General features: G+C 38.3%; 1 protein-coding gene and 1 long non-coding RNA gene across 3 annotated transcripts in view; one reads left to right on the forward strand and one right to left on the reverse strand.

The window, feature by feature from the left end:
• Positions 1 to 21,258, forward strand: part of stxbp1a (syntaxin binding protein 1a) — a 38,579-nt gene extending 17,321 nt beyond the window's left edge. The window contains exons 2-20 of one of the 2 annotated variants that reach the window (XM_041970356.1): positions 2,207 to 2,256; positions 2,902 to 2,983; positions 3,074 to 3,150; positions 3,323 to 3,401; positions 3,779 to 3,882; positions 6,354 to 6,502; positions 7,115 to 7,199; positions 7,390 to 7,520; positions 7,638 to 7,745; positions 7,832 to 7,892; positions 9,272 to 9,337; positions 9,426 to 9,506; positions 9,733 to 9,871; positions 10,252 to 10,361; positions 10,742 to 10,843; positions 11,119 to 11,204; positions 12,539 to 12,693; positions 14,599 to 14,754; positions 19,286 to 21,258. In XM_041970356.1, the coding sequence (XP_041826290.1) occupies positions 2,207 to 2,256; positions 2,902 to 2,983; positions 3,074 to 3,150; positions 3,323 to 3,401; positions 3,779 to 3,882; positions 6,354 to 6,502; positions 7,115 to 7,199; positions 7,390 to 7,520; positions 7,638 to 7,745; positions 7,832 to 7,892; positions 9,272 to 9,337; positions 9,426 to 9,506; positions 9,733 to 9,871; positions 10,252 to 10,361; positions 10,742 to 10,843; positions 11,119 to 11,204; positions 12,539 to 12,693; positions 14,599 to 14,708 (1,775 nt within the window). In that variant the 3' untranslated portion in view covers positions 14,709 to 14,754; positions 19,286 to 21,258. The remainder of the gene's footprint in view (positions 1 to 2,206; positions 2,257 to 2,901; positions 2,984 to 3,073; positions 3,151 to 3,322; positions 3,402 to 3,778; positions 3,883 to 6,353; positions 6,503 to 7,114; positions 7,200 to 7,389; positions 7,521 to 7,637; positions 7,746 to 7,831; positions 7,893 to 9,271; positions 9,338 to 9,425; positions 9,507 to 9,732; positions 9,872 to 10,251; positions 10,362 to 10,741; positions 10,844 to 11,118; positions 11,205 to 12,538; positions 12,694 to 14,598; positions 14,755 to 19,285) is intronic. The other variant, XM_041970358.1, reaches the window with a different exon arrangement.
• LOC121630210 lies at positions 18,053 to 18,800 on the reverse strand. The gene is made up of 3 exons (XR_006008488.1): positions 18,346 to 18,800; positions 18,234 to 18,240; positions 18,053 to 18,203 (listed from the first exon to the last, which is right to left on the reverse strand). It is a non-coding gene; the product is annotated as an uncharacterized LOC121630210 (long non-coding RNA).
• Positions 21,259 to 21,502: the final 244 nt, after the last annotated feature.

A 21,502-nucleotide genomic window follows, 5' to 3' on the forward strand; every position in this document is an offset into this window, starting at 1 on the left:
TGTGAACACATTTTCTGATTATTATCAGCCTGGCAGTGGAATTCTGCACCATCACCATCCTTTGCTTCAGAGAAGTAATAAACAATAATAGAAGGAGAAATGGAGCTACCTATCCGAACATGGCTGCATGTGATCATGATTCACTGAGCGTGGGCTTCTGTCAAAATGACAAATCTAAATTCAACACTCACTGTCCTTTTAGTCAGCTCTTGGAAAATAGATCAGATGATCTGTGAAGCACTGTGTTGGAGCTGAACAGGTCATTTAAAGCTGCAGTTTGCTTCTTCTTCTTCATTGTTTTGTTTTTTGCTACAGGGTCCTTCCAGTTTTAAAAGATAAGTTCATTTTACCCTTTAAACACCATAAATACGTTTTGGGATAATTATACATGTTGACTTGAACTGCTTTTAGAAGAGGAAACGTGTGAACTGCTGCAGAGGAAAAGGGAGAACGAGTCACGGAAATCCTCACCCCTGCTTTGTTTCCAGCAGTGTATCCTCCTGTCCGTGTGCAGGATGAAACAGTTTTTAGAAATGAGTGAAAATAGTTTAATTTCCTTCGAGCATTTTGTCAGCAGCTCTGTGATGATAATATTGGCTCTCTGATAAAATCTGAAGCTCATGTTTTAGTTTTTTTTTGGCCTTGGTTTGTAGAGACTGCTGCTTTGCTGACAGGACAAAGAGGATGCTGGAAATAGACTGAAGCTTTGTCAGGGAATCTCTTTGTCACAACGTTCTTACTATTCCAAGATCTTCTGTCCCACAGGAGGTCAGATGCAGTTCGTCTGATTCACAGGAGGTACAGGCTGAGGTCTGTCTGTGTTTCTGGATTCATTTCGGTCTAATTTCAGTCAGTAACAGAACATTCAGTTTGACAGACCATTTATCTCATCTGTAGTCACATCAAGAGCCATGTAGAAGAAACTGGAAAAATGGATCATTTGCTGTTTTGGAGGCAGAAACCTTCAACTCATCATCCCTGGCCTTTATTCTACGTGCTCTTTGTAATCTTTTGTTTGCATGAGCCCTTTTTAATCTGTGGTAATCCATCAGTATTTGTGTGGTCACAGGTCTTAGTCAGGATTGAGGAGCTTAGCAGTTTATATATTCACAGTGATACAGCGCGATGTTCAACAGGGATTCACCCTAAATGGATTTATTCTAATGCGGCTGGCAGATGGTGGACAAACTGATCAGGCCAATATCAGGGCTGTGGATTAAACATGGCCATCTTTGTTGGTCAGTAACTTTGCTGCAGACCACACCTGCATTTTGGTTATTTTGTCCTCTGTCGCAGTGATCACATTTTAGTAAAGTATTGGCTGTCCTCTGTTGTGATCAAGCTGGATATAGTACAGCTTAAGATGGACAGCAGTTACCAGGAAGGATGCATCTTAATTAAAAGTTCAGACATTTTTAGAAATGATTCACACTGAAGGTGTGCCTCCCACCTAACTGAACATTCTAACAAGGAACAGCTGTTTAAAACTATTAAATTAATTTATATCCAGAAAATTCCCAACTTTTCCAAAATGCCAAAAAGGAATGTAAACATTTTATATCTTCTTATTAATGAGTTTACATATTCATATATAGAGTTATAAATGTCCAAATATCTGTTGGGCTTATTTTCTGAGCCTTTATCTTACTTAACAAAACATTTTCTTAAACTCTAAATTTATTTGAGTGTATAATGTGTTTGAATTTCTCTTTTTTTAAATTCATAACAGCCCTAAAGTGAAAACTGCACAAACTTGACACCTTAAAAAACATATTTTGTACTGAAAACCTGGTAGAGACCAGGAGTGGACTCTAGGACGGTTAACATTTTGTGCCTCACATCTCTACAAGCTGCGTAAAGTCAAGCTTACATATGTCCACCTTGGCTGTCTCCTTAGCAATGGAGCTAACTGCTGTGATTGACCATTACATCATCTTTTGTGCCTTCTTTAAGCTTGCAAGAACAAACAAGTGATTCCTAAAACATAGAATCCCCTTTATTTACTCATTTAGTATTAGTTCTTTTATTTTTTAGCATGTGTGATATGAGGAGGTTAAAGCCTTCAGTTATCAAGGTTTTTCTGTCAGAAAGTAGATCCTTTACCTGTGTTTGTGTGGCTTTCTGTTCATTTTCTGTTATGCATCTGCTCATTCAGTTGTCATAGATACCTCAGATGTCTTACATAGCTTTTTTTATTCCTTTTCAGAGATTATGAATGATGTTATCAAGAAGGTGAAGAAGAAGGGAGAATGGAAGGTGAGAGGTCCATTGCCTTTCAGAGGTCCACACGGACTACAGTGAATCTACTTCTTAGAGAGTTTAGTCTAAATGATTTGATGCACACATTTAAAAATACAAACTGGCAGTAACTCTAGTCATTTTAAGTTATTTTAGGTAGTTGTTAAGAAAATATATAGAACAAATATAAATAAATATGCATTTACAGGATGGATGATGTTATTTTCATGGTGACCTGGTGCAACAATGATTTTTAGTCTTCAGAATAATAAATTTAATGTTTTAGGGTTTTGACATTTTGTTTGATAGAAAAAAAAATTACATGGCATTTGTTGATTTTTTACTATTAAGCTTATTGACCTAGCTGCTAGTATTCCTGGTTCTGGTCATTAGGCAATATTATGAAAAGTGATAGAAACTGAGTACATTAAAATTCATATACTTCCACTCGCATGCAGCCTTTCTATGCACAAGGTATAACTGCAGTGGCTTCTAACCTTGCTAGTATGTTCATAAGGTTTAGAAGGTCCTCCTTCATGAGAATCATACTCTATTTTATATTTGTACAGCTGAATTACCCCATTATTAGCTTAGTGTAGCACAGCCAAAAGGGCAGTCAGTGTTATTTGGTGGATTTCATACTTTCTTTCCTCTTCCTGCCAGGCACTGATTGTGGACCAGCTGAGCATGAGGATGTTGTCGTCCTGCTGCAAGATGACGGACATCATGACAGAGGGCATCACCAGTAAGAGACCACTGCATCTACAGTTGTTCTATGTTGTCAGGAATTCTTTTGATTTATTTGTGTGCATGTGTAACTATCTGTCTCATCTAGTTGTGGAGGACATCAACAAACGGCGAGAGCCTCTCCCCAGCCTGGAGGCCATTTACCTGATTACACCCACAGAGAAGGTAAAATTTGCTTCTGTAGCTGCAGGTCTTTTATTAGAGAACTGAACCACAATGAGGCTGTCTATCCTGTTAGTCAAGGCACATCACACATACACAGTCCTACTGTAGTAACACACTTGCACTTAGATAAACATACTGAATTGAATGCAACTGTTTGACTCCTTTTCTTTAGTCCGTCCACACCCTCATCGGAGACTTCAAAGACCCCCATTCAGCAAAATACAAGGCAGCCCATGTTTTCTTCACTGACTGTGAGTAACGCAAAGACTTCTCTTTGTATTTTGCCTTTTTATCATTTTGTTTGGATTTTTTATTTCTATTTTAAAACATCCTGATTTTGTTCTACAGATGTGATAATTTAATGGACTACAGAGTCATAAGTACCTTTTCTACTGTGTACTCCTTAGCTGTATTGTAAATAGGGCTCAACCGTCTCAGTAAAGTCTGAGTAGAGTGTTAACGAAGGAACAAATTGAAAGGGTTAGTGTCCACCAAAATTAGGAATCTACAGCTAACAGATATAATCTAGTCTTTACAGATTTAATTACACTTTGTCAGGATTTTACAGTTGTGTTGAGTGCAAGCAATGATTTAAAGAAGATATAATTATTATTTCTGTTCTTTCCAGCTTGCCCTGATCCTCTCTTCAATGAGCTGGTTAAGAGCCGAGCTTCCAAAACCACCAAGACTCTAACGGAGATCAACATCGCCTTTTTGCCCTATGAGTCTCAGGTAAACATCAAGCAATACTGTCTGTGATGGTTCTCATTCTTCCAGGTCATGGTGTCCAATGTAGGTTAAGTCAAGTCATCTGGACTGAGTTTAGTTTCTTTAAGACGTTTCGCTCTCATCCAAAAGATCTTTATCGGTTCTAACGGAGAAAGTGGGAGATTTCATGTAAAAAGTCCATGAAACTGCAAAAAGTCGTGGCCTACCCAAAGTCTTATTAAACTGACTTTTGTCTCACGTTAAGGCTGCACGTGTGAATAGATGTCATCAATCTCCTTCGCATAACTGAAAGGTTTGGATTATAGGTGGGGGAGAAGTGATGTGACAGTCCTCAACCACAATGCAATGGTGGAAGAACAAGGTAGTCCTGAACTGTATCAGTCTGAGCCATTAACACTGTTGCCCTGGCATATGTGTGAAAAGCTATGGCAGGCTCTGTCAAGCTGGGGTGATTCGTGACAGGTTGTGGCAGCTGCTGGAAGTTGCCCCTGCCATGATTTGAGCTGCTGTCTGTTGCCAGATGAGGATCAGCAGGTAAAGAATTAAGTTAGTTGGTCTGTTATCAGTTGGAAGCTGCAGGAACACTAGTGTCATTTTACTCAGTATTGTTAGTTTTACATTTTAATTGATTGAGAAGCTGCTTCACCAAAACAGAAACCATTGCACCAAATTCACCATAGACAGACTCTCCCCAACAGAGTCTTACTTAAGCAGCTAAGAAAGTTATGGAGTTCCTCAGAGTTCTGTGCTTGAACCTTTTTATTTTATACATGCTTCCATTTAGTAATATATTATACAATTTTGAGTTGAATTCAATTTAAGCCATAATGAAAATAAATGCTGTGTCACCTAATGACAGTCAGCACATATGAAGCAAACATTAGTGGTCCAAACACAGAACCCTGCAGAACTCCAAAATAATTAGCAGGTGACGCTTAATTATAAAGCTGGATAAAACCATTTAGATGGTAAGTCTACAACGAGGTTTGAACCCAAAGAGTCACCGTCAGCTGAAAGGACATCAGTCTGGATGGTCAGGAACTAGTGAGGTCTTGGTGGGCCATCAGCTGGAAGCTGCTGGAACACCAGTGTCATTGTCCTCAGTAATGTCAGTTTTACATTTTAATTTACTACTGACCTGTGTTCACAAAAAAGAAACTAGATTAACCATCGACTCAGGATTGTTTTCCCCATCTTACTGTAATTTTCCTGTCTTTAGTCTTTAAAGCAGGTCTTAAATAAATAAAATGTGACTCCTTTTATTTCTGAGGCAGAGAAAGAGCCATACAAAGCTTGAGTAACAGCAGCTAGAGATCAATAATAGCAGGTGGGAGGAAAATGAAGATGCAGAGGACATGGACAGGAATAGTAAAGGTGAGAATATTGGTTGTTTTGTTCAATGATGGAAAGAGGGACATAGAGAGAGATGAGAGAGAAACACAAACACACTCAGGTGGTGCTCTGGCACATTGCTGCTGACTCACCAGTCCCTCCGTTCATTGCCAGACTGTTCCAGAAAGACTCACATTTGTCACATTGACCTCACCCTTCCTCATTCTACGCCCTTGCTGCATTTCCACAACATTGCCTCCACCATAACCTTTTCTCCTTCCCCTTTTCATTCTGGTTTCTTACATTATTTTTATTTTTATTTCTCCATCACCTCGACTCTTTTTGTTCACTGCTCTGCTTTTATTTTTTTATTTTTTTGTGGTTTACATTTATTCATCCCTCTGCCCTTCGTCTTCTTTATCTCTCCTTCTGTCCGTCCTTTATTCTCCCACTATCTGAAGATGCTGCATGGTCCACAATGCCTTGCTCCCTTCCTGTCAACTGTGATTAATTCAGACTCAGTGGCTCTCTGCTCCAGGCAAAATGCTGCCTCACTGTCCCGCCTCTTCAAGTGGGTTGCTCCCGTCCCATTGGATGGGCCAGTATCCACACAACAGGCTGTAGCCAATAGTTGCCGGGCCAACGCAGGGACCCTTCTGCGGTACAAGCGTGTGGTCATGTGACTCTATACAGATGGGTTGGGAGGAGGGAGTGGTACAGTAATGCAGAAGAGGAGGGAGAAAGCAGACAAGGACATAGGATGAAAGGAGAGCTGACATGGAAAGAGGAGGAAAACAAGAGGAGCAAGGAAATGAAAGAGGAGATAAGAGAGGAAAAGTGAAAAGTTCGCTGGGATTAAGTTAGGAGGCAGAAAAGCTGGAAAAATGACAAGAAGAGAAGATGGTGATACAAGTGAAACTCTTTCAGGCTTCACATTTGAGATAAGGGAAGAGAATAAAAGCACAAAAGTATATGAAGGCTGTGACACTTAAATCACAAAGAAAAGGAAAACCCTTTTCTTTCTGTTGCCTTTATTCAAGCTCTTAGGATTGCCATGACCTGGATGACTGAGAATCTACTCCAACATAAAACCCTTTTATTTGTAGCCCATTTTACATTTGTGTTTTTGTGTGTGTGTGCAGGTGTACTCTCTGGACAATCCAGATGCCTTTCACAGTTTCTACAGCCCTCATAAGACCCAGCTGAAGAACCCAGTTATGGAGAGGCTTGCTGAGCAGTTGGCCACGCTCTGTGCCACCCTGAAGGAGTACCCTGCTGTCAGATACCGAGGGTGAGCAATAAGGGGTGCTGCAAAGAAAGCAGATTGCTTCTCAAACTAAAGATTGAATTGGTGTTTTTAATGTTTATATTTATATGATTAACAACATTCATGTCCTAAATGGCCCTTCTTGGTTATAAGGGGCATCTAGTTTAGCAAACAGTAAATGAAGCTTTTAGCTTTCAAGAAAACAGCATCACCTCTTGTTTTTTTTTTTTTTTTTTTGTTTTTTTTCTTCATGTGACAACATAAGGAACAGTTAACAGGAGCAGGAGTATCTACCATTAATAACCAACAGAGTCTTCCTCAAACAGTGGAGAAAGTTATGGCATTCCTTAGGGTTATGTAATTAAACTAATACTTTTTTAAACAAAGTTTTGAGCAAATTTTTTACCATAAAGTGATGCAAAAATTCTAAAAAGATAACAACTAATAATAACTGATCAAAATAACTCAGATTAATTGTAGTGCTTTCACAATGCTTTAATCTTATTCTGACATTCATGCAATTTTGGCATTTAATGTATGAATGTGGGTTATATTTTTTTTTTCACTTTGCTTGTGTTGATGTCTTCTCTTTATGAGTGTTTTTCTTCCTTCTCTCCCTCACATTTCTCTGTCCAGAGACTATAAGGACAATGCCACCCTGGCCCAGTTGGTTCAGGACAAACTGGATGCCTACAAGGCTGATGATCCCACCATGGGGGAGGTATGTCTGATAGAAAAATCCCCCACCTACTTTAAACTGTGAAATGTGTGTGACTGTCATATCTCATGTTTATTTCCTTGTTTAATTCTTTTAGTTATATCATTGTATATTTAGATTGAGGGTTAAACATTATTTTCATCTCAAGTTTGGGCAATTTTACAGCTTAATTTATGCATCTCTTCTGCTGCAGGGTCCAGATAAAGCTCGCTCACAGCTCATCATCCTAGACAGGGCCTTTGACCCCGTGTCACCTGTCCTACATGAACTCACCTTCCAGGCCATGGGCTATGACCTGCTGCCCATCGAAAATGATGTCTACACGTATGGGGAAAAATAAACTGAAAACAAACCCTATTTCAATATAATCTCATCAGTTTCAGTAACTTAACAGAACCTAGATGATTATATATTGAGCTAAAATAGTGTGTTGTTTTACAGATATGAGACCAGTGGCATGGGAGACTCTCGTGTGAAAGAGGTCCTTCTGCATGAAGACGATGACCTGTGGGTGAGCCTGCGACACAAACACATAGCTGAGGTGTCCCAGTGAGTACCGTTATAAATATTCACTCAGGCTTTTTATACCCAGATAAGAGTTGCTATTGCTTATTTCTTTTTTGTTTTGTCATCAGGGAAGTGACACGCCAGCTTAAGGACTTCTCTGCCAGCAAGAGGATGAACACAGGAGAGAAGGTGAAGAGAAACCTGCCGAAAAAGCTATAGGGACTAAAATTCACCCAGATTTAGATTTATTTGTGTGTTATCGCTTTCATTATGCAAATGAAGAGAGTCTGGAGAGAGTTTGTAACCAATCCCAATTCCAAAGTAGTTGCAAAGCTGGGCATAATGTTCATAATAATTAGGTTAACTGGCATCAGATCAGTAACATGATAAAAAAGGCACCTTAAAGAGGTAGAGTCATCTAGAAGTCAAGATGGGTAGAGGGTCATCCATCAGCAAACAAAAAAACTGTGACTACAACTTGTGGAGCAAATTTAGATGTTCTTTAGTGTAACCAACTACGTTAATGTTGGATCTGGATTGGTGATCTTTGGGCCCCGACGTGGCCCCACAATAACATATAGCTAAATTAGAAACTTATAAATAAAATCTTGCTAATGGGTTTATATCAAAACAAGCTAATTTTCCCTTTTTGCCAGCAATAAAAACATTTTCTTGATAGGATATCTCAGACTAAGCCAGGCTGTCCAACTGTCAAATACCTCAATTATACACTATATTAAATATGCATATTTAACATTTTACATATTATGTTTTATGATCATATTTCAGCCTGTTTTCAGGGAATTTACAGATGTGTATGTAGATGTAAGAAAAGGACCTGTACCACCAGAAACCGCTGTTGAGCAGCATAGCTCATATGTGACATTTAAAAAGAACAATGAAGATGAAACTGCAATAAATTTAATGTGGGGACAGACCACCACCATCTACTCTGCTCTTTTTATGTCACTTTCTGATAATGTGCATTATCATGATCTCCATCGTCGCCAAGTCGGCTGTTGTCTGAAACTGATGTCAGAACTCAGAAGTGAACTCTGAACTCTGCACTGCCCTCTAGTGGATGTATTGCCTCACAACCAAGCCAACATACAGTATGCATGGGAGTAAATGGGGAGTGACATATAGCAACAACGTGGACATACATTTTTACATACATAAAGGAGCATAAATAAATAATAAATAAAGGAGTACTCCACACACTTGCACCTCCATACCATTAACGATGCAAGGTTTTGAACTGAACAGTGAGAACAAGCCTGAAGCCCGTTCTCCTCCTCAGTCCAGAAACACAGCATCAATGATTCCCAAAAAGAATTTCAAATTCCTATTTGTCCGATCACAAAACAATTTTCCACTTCGACTCCATCCATTTTATGAGCTTTGGTTGGATCATGATGTATTCTTTTTGGATGGTACAACAAGTTGATTGCAGACAATGATTTCTCAAAGTGTTTCAAAATCTTTTCTCATCCCACACTAATGTTGCTGGTGGACCTTTCAGGGGGAATCATTGTGTAATCTAACATTATTTGCTTCTATTTCAACAGACCACAATGAGGGACCTGTCCCAGATGCTGAAGAAGATGCCTCAGTACCAGAAGGAGCTCAGCAAGGTGCGTGCATGTTGGCATATATATGTAAGTGTGTCTTTATGTGGTCATGAGTCTGTATGCTTATTGTGTGTGTTTTGTCTTTTTTCAGTACTCCACTCACCTGCAGCTGGCTGAGGACTGTATGAAGCATTACCAAGGAACAGTGGACAAGCTGTGCCGTGTGGAACAGGTGAGAGGGATGAGAAAAAAGTAACGAGAGGATAAAAAAAAAGGAGATGAGAAGACAAATGAGAGCAATAGAAAAAGAAATAAAGCTAAAGCATCATATTTGGAAACACATTCAGTAAACATAAAATACATTGGGCACTTGAAATGTGTTCGTGTAAAGATGAAATAAGATTATTGGAGCTATTTTAACATCATTCTTTATGTGAGACTTGAGCTTCCTGTTGCAGGATTTGGCTATGGGCACAGACGCTGAGGGAGAGAAGATCAAGGATCCCATGAGAGCCATTGTGCCCATCCTACTGGATGCCAATGTCAGCACATACGACAAGATCCGCATCATCCTGCTGTACATCTTCCTCAAGAATGGTAAGCAGGAGGTTGCGGGTGACATACAGAAATCACAATCTGAAATTCTTCTTTATGGATATTTGATACAGTTTTTACATCTTTGATGTGTGTTTGTAAAATGAAGATGTGGGAATGCATAGAAAAACTAATCTGCAAGCACAAGATCGTGTTCAGAAAATGTAACTTGCTTATTGCTACAGCACAGTGCTGGTAGGTGAAATAAAAAATTCAGTCTCAAAGGTAAAGTTTAAAAAAGGCAAACTTATATATTATTAAACCCAGAGGAAAATAATACAGAATAATGAAACTTTTTGCCTTTAAACAACAAAATAATCTCTCATCTAAGAGCAGCTCATAAACAGAAGATATGAATAGCATACGTGTGTGTGGGTGTCCAGGCATAACGGAGGAGAACCTGAACAAGCTGATCCAGCACGCTCAGATCCCGCCTGAGGACAGTGAGATTATCACCAACATGGCTCATCTGGGCGTCCCCATCGTCACAGATGTAAGATTGTCTCATCTTATTGTTTGGATATTCCTCAGTCTTTCACTTTATGTTCTCATCTGATGTGCTTTTTCAGCCTTTTCACCTCTAGATCAATTTTAACTTGTCTTCTTTGAATACTTTAAATACTCATTTGAAATAATGGGTTGGGTAGCTTTTTTTACCTTGGAGGAATGGTAAGGAGCTTGTGTAAGATATGTATTTTGTCACAGTGACATAACAAACTACATCCGCTTTGTTTTACAGTCCTAACCTTCTTCTGTCTCACCTTCACACAAAACATAAATGCACCACTCTGGGAGTCGTTGTCACTTGATCCAGATTATCTGTTTCCTCACTTTGCTCTTTTTCATTTCCCAAACTCCTCTATCCTTCATCAGTCCACCCTCCGCAGGGGGAAGAAGCTGGACAGGAAGGAGCGTGTGAGTGAGCAGACCTATCAGCTGTCCCGCTGGACACCACTGGTCAAGGACATCATGGAGGTTTGTTTGCTTTGCTTCCTCAGGATTTACGAAGAAGATTCAGTATTTTTTACCCCTGAAGAAAAGCTAACCTGGATTCCAAAAATATCATGCTGCTAAAACATAACTTACCAAGTTCCCACAGCAGCTTCAGTCAAACATCAGCATAGTCGTGAGCAGCTACATCTTCCCCTTATTTGTGGAGAACTTCATACGTGGTTGCTAAGAGATGGAACACAACTCCGAAGTCTCTCTTCCACTGTATGTGTTTTGTTGTTTATTTTTTCTTCCTGCAGGATGCTATTGATGATAAGCTGGACACCAAGCACTACCCTTACATCTCCACCCGCTCCTCTGCCTCCTTCAGCACCACTGCAGTCAGGTAGCAAGACACACATGTAAATACATAAGCACACGGCATCACATGCTGGCTTTTTTAAATAAACAGACTGAAATGGTTGTATTCAATCAGTAGTAATTTTGGAAGGGAGCTATAAAGATACAGTGCAACACATACACTACAGACTTATTCAGTTTACCTGCCTGTATAATTTTCCAACCAAAACATGAGCAAACTGACCAGAAACAGTAATTTTGCACAGCAGGCGGAGTGTGATGACACTGCAGATTTGTATTTATTATACCATTCCTCCTCCACACAGATTCACGCACACCCTGCACAGTGAACCCAGTTAGGTTGCTCACAGGTAACCAGTATGCAGGTTCTGACTTTTTAGTCTGTATTCATACTTTGTGCACCTAAACAGAGTGGTTTTGGTAAACTTTTCTGATCACATGCTACTGTTTCTCTTAGATTCTTAAAGTTACCGGCCAGTCATTGTTTTCACTTGCCAAACTTTTTTTTTTTTTTTAATGGGAGAACAAACCAGATTCTTATTTTTTTTATTCTTATTTTTTAATCATACATGCTATTTATGGGACATGTAGTGATAGCACTGCCAGGAGAAATAACTGAAATGGTTTGCTTAATGCATCACCTGCCAGACTGACCAGTAAGTTTTCATGTATACCTGTTAAAATGAATTTTAATCCATATGTGATGAGTTAGTGAGAGTTTAGAGCCCTTTTTGGGTTAAATTTTAGTAGCAGTCATTCAAAGAACAAAGACTATTTTCTTACCTGGTAATTCTGCTGGGTTACAATGTCTCCAAGTGAGCTTAATTCCCTTCTGTAGTACTTCATCTTTGGTTAGGACAAGAAACCTTACAGAATGCACACTTTTGTGTCTCACAACATTTTCCTCCTAGCTTCTTCTTTACCCAGCATATGCTAACTTCTCCTGTAGCTTTCCCTGGCTTTTGATTTCATTAGCTCTTTCCAGAACATGAACATGTAAAGCCCCACCTAAGTAGTCAGTATTGGTTTTCCAAATAATTACTTTGAATTTTTAGGCTGTTGGTAATGCTCTTCAGATTCAAAGCACAAATCCCCAGCCATAATGTTGATGTTAGTATTGCTCATGTGTCTTGCAACATATAAAAAACATGATATGCACAGATTAACAAAGTTATCACCTTTAAAAGCATTGAAAACCCACAAGACAGACAGACACAGTTAACATCTGGCTGGTAAACAAAGTCAGAAAACAAGCAAGTTATTATCTTTTCATTTGTCACATAAACATTTTTCTTCACAAAATTGTTGCAGCAAGTAGGAAGATAAATAAAAAATAAGTCTTGTTCTCTTTTCTGGCAGTGCTCGGTATGGACACTGGCACAAGAACAAGACACCTGGAGAGTACCGCACAGGCCCACGGGTCATGGTCTTTATTATCGGCGGCGTGTCCTTCAGTGAGATGCGCTGCGCCTACGAAGTCACACAGGCTAATGGGAAGTGGGAAGCCATCATTGGTGAGTGGTGCAACATAAGGTGCCTCAGAGCGCAGATGAGCAGCCTGTAAAAGTGGTTACTCGAAGACACAGCTGCTACAGCCTTAAAGAGGCTGTGTTTCTGAGTGAAGATGAAGGGAAAGTGTTAAAGCTGATTGTACCTGTGTCCTAATCCCAGAGTCACTTCTTCTGAAGTATTTAAAGAGGCGTGTGACCTTCAGATCCCCAGAAGCATCTGTACTAGGACAGAGTTAAACAACAAAGATGGAGAGAAACAACTTTAACAAGTGAACTGAGAGGACAGTTAACAGTTGCACCTTAGTGCATAAAAAAAAAGATAAAACTCTCTCAGGATAGATTGAATCTTATATACTGGTGAGAATCAGCTTTTTTTTAACTTAAGAATGAAATGAAATTCAGTAATGTTTCGTATTATACTAGTTTCTAAGTGTTGCTTTCATAATCACATAATTTTATGAAACAGGTTTATATTATTTTGACAATGAATATCACAAAAGAAAGACATCACAGTTTAGTTTGATGACAGAAGAGCTTTGGTCTGGTTGGCAAAATATGATCCAAGTAGGGCACAGATAAAACACAACAAATGCCATATCACATATCGCAACACAATACCATGACACCATCTTTACGACTATGACAGTGAAGCAGTTTAGATGTTTCTGGAAGATCTGCATTCAGATATTTTTTTTTCCAATCTGTCCCAGGTGGGAGGCGTAGGGGTATGAAGGGGGAAAAATAGATTTACAAATCTAGAAACAAAAATCCAAAATTTTAGAGAGTGAAGCAGAGACTAGAATCACAATAAAACAAACCATGAATCAGTGGTGAAAAACATGCAAAGAAAACAGTGACGTAACAACTAATGACTAATAACAACCAGGTGTGGATTGTAGGAACAGAACAGTGGAGTGACCAACTAAACTCAGCAAGCTAGCGTAGAAAACACTGCATTCTCTTTCACTATCCAAGCAAATTAATCTTTTTTTTCACTTTTTAATTTATTTTAAGCTCTACAAAGTTGCCATGGTGTACATTAAAGGTTTTGAGACCCGGAGCCTGATTCTGTAACAGAAACTGCAGGCTAATGTTAGCTATCTTTCTAGCATCACAACATTAGCATGCTCACATCTTGCTTTACATAAAACAAAAGCATTACAGATCTTAAGAAATAGTAAAAGGCAGCAACACATAGCAAGAATCACAATAAAATAATAAAATTACATTAAAATGATTAAATGCAAGATGAATTAAAAAGTTACCGTGCAGATTTCATGTATAGGTGCATGAGAAAAGAAATGTTTTTAACCTGGATTTAAAAATGTCTACATTTGGTGAAAGTTTAACTCCACTGGCAACAGAATCCACAAATTCTTAAAATCCTGAAAATCTGAAAAACCCAGAACAAGGAATCCAAAAGACACAGTAATACTAAAATACAGCAAGAAAGACTATACAACCCATAAACACATAACAAATCCCATTACACACAACCTACTTTTGAGTGCAATGTGTAATATTATAATCCTTTATGTTATGGCCCTTTGTACTGTTTATTTTATGTCTTTAAGCTTCGCTAATCAGTGGTCCTGTGTAATAAATGGAAAGTGTCATTGTTTTGTTGTGCTCTGCTTTAGCTGTTGTCTTTCAAACAATTGTCTTTAAATTGCAGCCACGCCATGTCTTCTTCTGTCTGTGTGTGCCAAGTTTGTTTTTGTTTCTTCTTTGTGCAACATGGCGATTGTATGTATCTGTGTGGACTGTCAGTGGACGGGTGTGTCTATGTGTGTTTGCTCTGTGCGACAGGTTTGCTTGTTTTTGACCCTTTTGTTTTTGGAGAGAGTGGGGGAGGAGCGTGGCATGTGCTGTGAGACGAGTGGTGAAGCCACCTCTGTTCCTCCACAGGTTCCACCCACTTGCTCACCCCAACCAAATTCTTAGCGGACCTGCAGCACCCCGACTTCCGAGAGTCCACTAGGGTGTCCTTTGAGGACGCAGACGCCTCAGCCGAGTGAGGCAGAGACAGATTGGGAGGGAGGGAGAGAAATCTCACAGAAAAAAGTAAAGGCAGCCGCACAAAGAAGCCCTTTCTGAACCTTCACAGCACAAGGGCTTCCTCCTGGTTCCTCCCTCTTCTTTGAACACTCAGTACTGTGCTATGTTAACACCACCCTCCTCTTCCTCCTTGTGTCCCTCAGGGATGGGCATTCCCGACCCTTCCTCATTGCACGGACTGCTCCATCAGGCTCCACTTCCAGCACAATAATTATCTGAAACTGATTTGAGACTACAAAATTTTTTAATTGTTCACAAATTTAGAATATTACGTTCAGAGCAATAAAATATATATATATATATATTTTGTCAAAGAATTTGTAGGATTATCTGCAGATGAGACAAATTGAGAAAAGCTTAAAAAGTTCTTCATCGTCACAGTCTGTGCTGATTGGCGGCCATGCCTGGGGAAGTGGTGACGCCATCCTTGCTGCCTCCTCCCATCATCTCAGCTGGGTGGATTAAATCACACCTCGATGGCCACCCAAAGGCCCTTTGAGACTGTCTCACACCTTCTGCAGATTTAATCTACCCCAGCATCTTTATCAGTTTTTATTGTTAGATTATTTTCCTAGTTTACTTAGAACGTCACCTTGGTTTGTTTGCGGTTTTTTTCAGGCCAGGTCCTAGAGTTGGTGTTGGATTTTAAAGCTCTGTTCTTCTTTGTGTGTTTTTTCTTTTTCTTTCTTTCTTTTGACCCCTCAGTCTTTTGACTGTGCCCACTCAGCCCACCATCACATGCTTACATGGCTTTTGGCTCATCTGCAGAGGTGGCTCATATTTTAAGAGCACCGACACACAGGGCAAATTTGAGGAGTAGTTTGACAGGAAACACACAACTAAACCAGCAAGGATCCATTTTAATCCAGCTAAAGTTTGCCCTGTGAATCAGTGCCTCTCAATGAGACCTCTCTGCAGACAGAGTTGGACGATGTAGCATCGTTCTACCTGATATGCTTTAGCAACCCAATTACAATGAAGATGTCAAACATGCTAAATAGCAACTTTATTATAGATTTTTTAAATCTTATTTTCAAAAAATTATTATTAATCTCATGATGTAAGAACACAAATTATTTAAATAAATACTTTCAGAGTAGCCTCTTAAGGACAAGGTCTGGGCATACTTACTCCAAGGATAAATTAATTAATTGTAATGAGTTAGTTTTTGAGGTAAGAACGTGCAGTTTTAAAAACAGAAATGGAAAAAGAGCTCAAAATTTATCTTAATTGTTTTGAAACATAAGTTAGATAGAAAAACATGCTTTTTGTTTACATCTTGACTGAGAAGCTCAAAGGTGCAGCGTGTTAACAAATCAAAGGTCAATGGCAGAAAAATGTAATTAAAAACTGTGTTTCATTGGGTATCTAATTACTTTACTAAAATAACTGTTATGTTTTATTCTCTTAGATAAAGCTATTTATATTTACTTGCCATGAGTCCACATACATGGAAGCTGGCATATTTGTGCCACCATTTTCACTATGGTGTCTCTGAATGGACAAACAACTCTGTGTGTGAAGTGATAAGCTTCTGAGCTTTAAAACCACAGTGCCTGCTCTGTTTGAAAGGTGCTAGAACACTGTTTTGGATAAGTAACGCTCAGCATTTGAAGTCATTGCTATGCCCATCTTAACCACTAGATGTCAGTAATTCTTACACACCATACCTTTAAAGGCAAAAGTGCTGCAGAAATGCTTCATAAACTGACTAAAATCCCTGCTAAATCAAAAAATTATTTAAAAAAATTTAAGGTTGCATATTGGTAGTGTTGAAAATTTAACTTTTGGCTGAATTAATAATGACAATATGGAATCGTATGAATATCCAGTGTTTGTCAAATTTTACACACAGTACATTGTACTTTAAAGCTGCACCTGCTAAAGACATAGACGTGTGGGGCATCCATCTCATTCATGACTAACCTGCTAAAGCAATATCGTTTTTTAAACTAGTAAGCAACCCCTGCATACTGCTACATTAAACACTACCCAAGCAAAATGACCATCACTTACTAAAACAAGTCTGTTTTTACTTAATGCAGTCATTTTTAATGATTTCCTGGAGTTGGAAATCAAGATCACAGTGTTGTTTCTGTGGCAAAAAAGGCCCGTGAAGCTGTGTGTTTAGGGAAGCAAAGAGACGGAGGCGAGGTCAGTCTGTTGAGCCACACTAAACCCTCACTCACAATCCCAACACTTACGACTCCCACATCACCATAACGACTGATATTCGAGATGGGCTTGCCTCTTTCTCTTTTGTTTTTTCCCTTCAGCCATTTTCACTTCCTGTCGCAGCCTCTTGTTGGATCAGGTTTTGCTTTAAATAAGGTAAAGAAACTGATCTGGCCAAATTGGTGGAAACATGCAGCTTTGCCATAGAAACAAACCAGTGTAAGTTTGATACTGTTAGTAATGTTGAACAGGTGTGAGGAGTAAATCAAAGCATCTGTTTGCCTCCTGTAAGATTATCCATCAGTAAATCTGGTGAAGCTGGCGAAGAGTTTGCTTTACTCCAGTCAGCACCGTTCAAGGTTGTACAATGTCTGAAATGTGTCTTCAGCTGTTCATCCCTGTGTCATTAGCTTTATAGGGATTCAAATTTTTATTCACTCACATTAAAGACTTAACTTTGCTTTTAAGATTTCCAAAAAACATGTCAAGAGGATATGCTTTAGCTTTTTCTTTCTAGAAATGTTGCATACAGTGTTTAAAAACAGAACCAACAACAACAAAATAAAAAACAGCTTGACAATCAAATAGAGCCATGTGCTTCCTTTATGTTCAGCTGCATGTGATTTAATGCAGCTTAATGACTACATTTATGGGTGAACATGGTCCTTTTTAGGAAGGTCGATCAAAATGAAAATCTAAAGTTTAAAACAAGAAATTAAGTGATTTTTTTTTTACCTTTCTTTTTAAATAATAATGCGCAAAATTCTTATTATTTAAGTAAGTTGTGGCTGTTAAATGTGTTTAATATGGTATAACTCTACCTTTGATTTAAAAATGTTTGCATAGTTATAGCTGTATCTCTGCAGTTAAATGTTATTACTAAGGCAGTATTTATCTATGTAGAATACAACCTCATTTCCAAAAAGTTTTATATAAAAAGGAAATAAAATTTGTTTCAATAATTCAATTCTTTTATTAAAATTATAACCAAGATTATCAATCAAATATTAAAGCCAAGACATTTTCTTTTGTAGATACCCGAATTTAGAATACAAGTTTGTAGTGAATTTGTTGCCAGCGACACCATTACAAAAAAGTAAATCAGTAAATCAGTGAAAGGCACATATTTAAGTGGAGCGCTTAACAGGAGCCCAGACATTCTGTTTTCATTATGCCTGGGTATGTACTGTATATTGGGTTTTATGAGACAGCAGCGCAATAAAAGAATTTATCACAGAATCATATTTGTATTTAACGCAGTGCTGTCTGAGGTTTCCAGACTATGACTATTCCATAAGATTGCGATAGACTGGTGACCTGTCCAGGGTGTACCCTGCCTCTCACCTGTAAATGCTGGGATAGGCTCCAGCTAACCGGCGACCCATAATGGACCAAGCAGTACAGAGAGAATGAGTGAATGACTATTCCATTTTGGTTTCTGATCTTGTCCTTCATGAAGAAACATGTCTCTAGACATTTTGAATCTGGGTTTTTTGGTCCACCTCTGATTATAAAATTTCCATCTTTGCTGCTAAAAAACTTTAAAAACCTCAACTTTTTTTGTTTGAGCCATTTCAACACACCCTAACAATGTGTTGGCGTCATATATTCAAAATGAGTGAATATTATTCAAATAAATTATAATAACATTTCTATAGAAATTTGTCTCACACATTATTGTATTTTCATTTGATTTCCAACTTTTTTGGAAAGGGGATTATATGCAGAGAGATAAAATCAACTTAAAAGTTTAATATACAATATTTTACACGTGAATAGAATAGCACATTTGCTATGTGAAAATACAAAACTGCAGAGCTGTTCGTACCAGAGAGCAGTCTCTTTCTTCCTTCGCATTTATTCTCTGATGTGGCAGCTAGTTCGCCTACATCTTCAGTGCATGTAGTCCATGTCAAGTTGAGCAAAAGATCACTTTCATTTTTTATTCCTCTGATTATAGTCATATTTGTGTAAAAATCATCCTATAAAGAGAACCATACGACCAGAGCCCTTACAATAAGCTAAACAGCGAGTTAGGTTTCAGTTTTGTCCTGAGATGCTGCTCTTCTAGTGCAACATATTGTGGCGTTCTAATGTTGTATATCGGACCTTTACTTGGAAGTACTTCCCACCTTTAGCATTAGTTTCCAAAACTCTTTGATACACTATATATTTCAAATTTGCTGACTAACTGATTATATTTAATAATTCTGGGCTTATATTTTTTCCTGGCTGCCATCGTCTAAAAGTAGGCATTCATAACATGAGCTGAAAACACATTTTTTACAAATTTGTTTCTTTCTCAACGTGCAGATCTGACTGTATGTTTGTGTGTGTGTCTTGTGTATGTGCGTGTCTACAGGATCAACCCACATCTTCACTCCCACCAGCCTGCTGGAGCAGCTCAAGGCCATGAACAAACCAGATGAGGAAGTGACAAGCTAAAATCCTCCAATCACATTTCTCTCATCATATCCTCATCGCCCCGCCCACACATATTACCTCCATATCCTACCCAACCAAATCCAATCCATCAATTGTGTATGCATCTTGCTTGAGAAAAAAGACATCTTAGATGATAAAAAAAATAAATGTTATATGAGAGAAAATCGTTCAAAGTATTCACGTTTTACAATGGATGCAACTAAATAAACTTATTTAAAAAGGATTAAATATCAGAACAGAAGGCCATTTAAAATGGAAAGTAACAAAATGTCATGTTGTATGCTTTGAACCCTGCTAGAGTAAGTAAAGGATAAACATGTTCTCATTTTTTTCCCTACTTTGGGTAACCTATGGTGTGAATTTTACTGGAGGCAGGTGGAGGGGGGATGTGCACTTCAAGGGGTCCACATTGTAAAATATTATCAGTCATCATGCAATATATGTGCACATAGACTTCATCAATGAGGAGCTCCACCGTGCCATTTGAGATGTTATTATTCAGTAGCATGCTTGGACTTGTGTGAATTGTTCTGTGTTTGTATAAAGTGTGGGTGTACTTAGCACAGGAGTTAGCATTTAGCTATTTCCTAAAATGTTGAGGTTGAATACTCCACCAGAAAAATTTGTTTTGAGTATCAAAAAGTAGAAAGGCCTGCTTAGAAACTTTTCTAATCATTTATTTGCTACCCTATGCATTCTCCGTGACTAAATAAAAGCATCATAGCTTTACTGAAATCTAAGTTAGCGTAGTTTGCAAATTAGCTTGAGAGATGGGCATGGCTTTGCCTTGCGGTTAGCTTGCTAAGCTAACTTCCCAAAGATGGTCTTTCAAGCATTTTGTGATGCAAATGTTACTGTTTTGACATGCTAAGCACATAATTGGACAAGCGAGGACAACAATGCAACATAAATGGACTTTAGAAGTTTATATGGATGATTAAATAGATTTTATTAAAGTTGAACCATCATGTTGCTGCTGCTCTCTGCCTATGTTTTCTCTAGTTTGTTAAAGTTTGATACTCAAAACAAGTTTTTGGTTCAAGTATTCAGTTAAACGACTGAATGAGCAGACGAGGAAAATAAGAGAAATTCTGTAAAAGCTAAAATCCTCCCTCCTCTGGCTGCCCTGACTGTATATTCTTGCAACAACCTTTTTCCATTCTTGGAAGGACTTCACGTTTCAATGTTTAAAAGGCCATTGCTTGCTGATATGTAATGAATAATATTAAAAAGGGCCAGTTGTATTTCAGTATTGTATCTTGTCAGATTAAGTCTCATTATTGGTTAGTAATGTTTAATTGGGCCATGCACTGAGTAGTGTTGTGTACGCCATATGTTGCTGTTTTAGCGTCTTACTGTTGAATGGTGATTTTTCTGACTGTGCTGTAGTGATACTTTTCCTTTAAAATGCCAATGTGAAGCCGCCATGTTTGTGATGTTTTAGCTGTAGCTGTTAGTGGTCTACTGGGAAAAATATCAATATTTTCTTTGTCTGTTTCCTCCTCTGGTACAATGTAAAACCCTTCAGTGGTGAATGGCTTTGCAAAGAAAAAAAACAAAAACAAAACAAAACCAAACCTAGATCCACTTCACTTTTATTTCCTTCCACCTCAGCGTCTCTCCTGGCCAAAGTTTGCACTATAATGCGTTTTCTGTGATGCAAATGCTTGAGTTTGTTTTTTAAATTATAATTTGCTGTTGTATAGGGTTTGTCAAATCAGTTGATTTATATCAAGATTATTTATCAAAGAAAAATAATATTGAAATATTAGTGTCCTACAACTGTCTCACTTATTGGGATTGTATGTTTGCGAGTGTTGAAGCACAAACAGTACTTCCATGTGTACCTACTATGAACCAAGGCTGTCTAATAAATTGGCTTCCATTATATTGAATTGTTTCCTAATCGTTTATCATTCCATGCCCCAAAAAAAACCACATCAATTTTCCATCTAAGCTACTACCTTGGACAACTTGTCAGTGCATCACATGACTAGCACAGTGACAAATCAGTCCAGATGCATCCCGAATTATAGCACACATTTTTATTTAAGTTTCCTTCATTTAGCTCATTACGGGTAAACAAAAAGATTACATGCAAAATGTTGCGGTTAAAGAAGTGTATTTTTAAAAA

The sequence above is a fragment of the Melanotaenia boesemani genome, chromosome 19 (genome assembly GCF_017639745.1).
Source record: "Melanotaenia boesemani isolate fMelBoe1 chromosome 19, fMelBoe1.pri, whole genome shotgun sequence".
Classification (NCBI taxonomy): Eukaryota; Metazoa; Chordata; class Actinopteri; order Atheriniformes; family Melanotaeniidae; genus Melanotaenia; species Melanotaenia boesemani.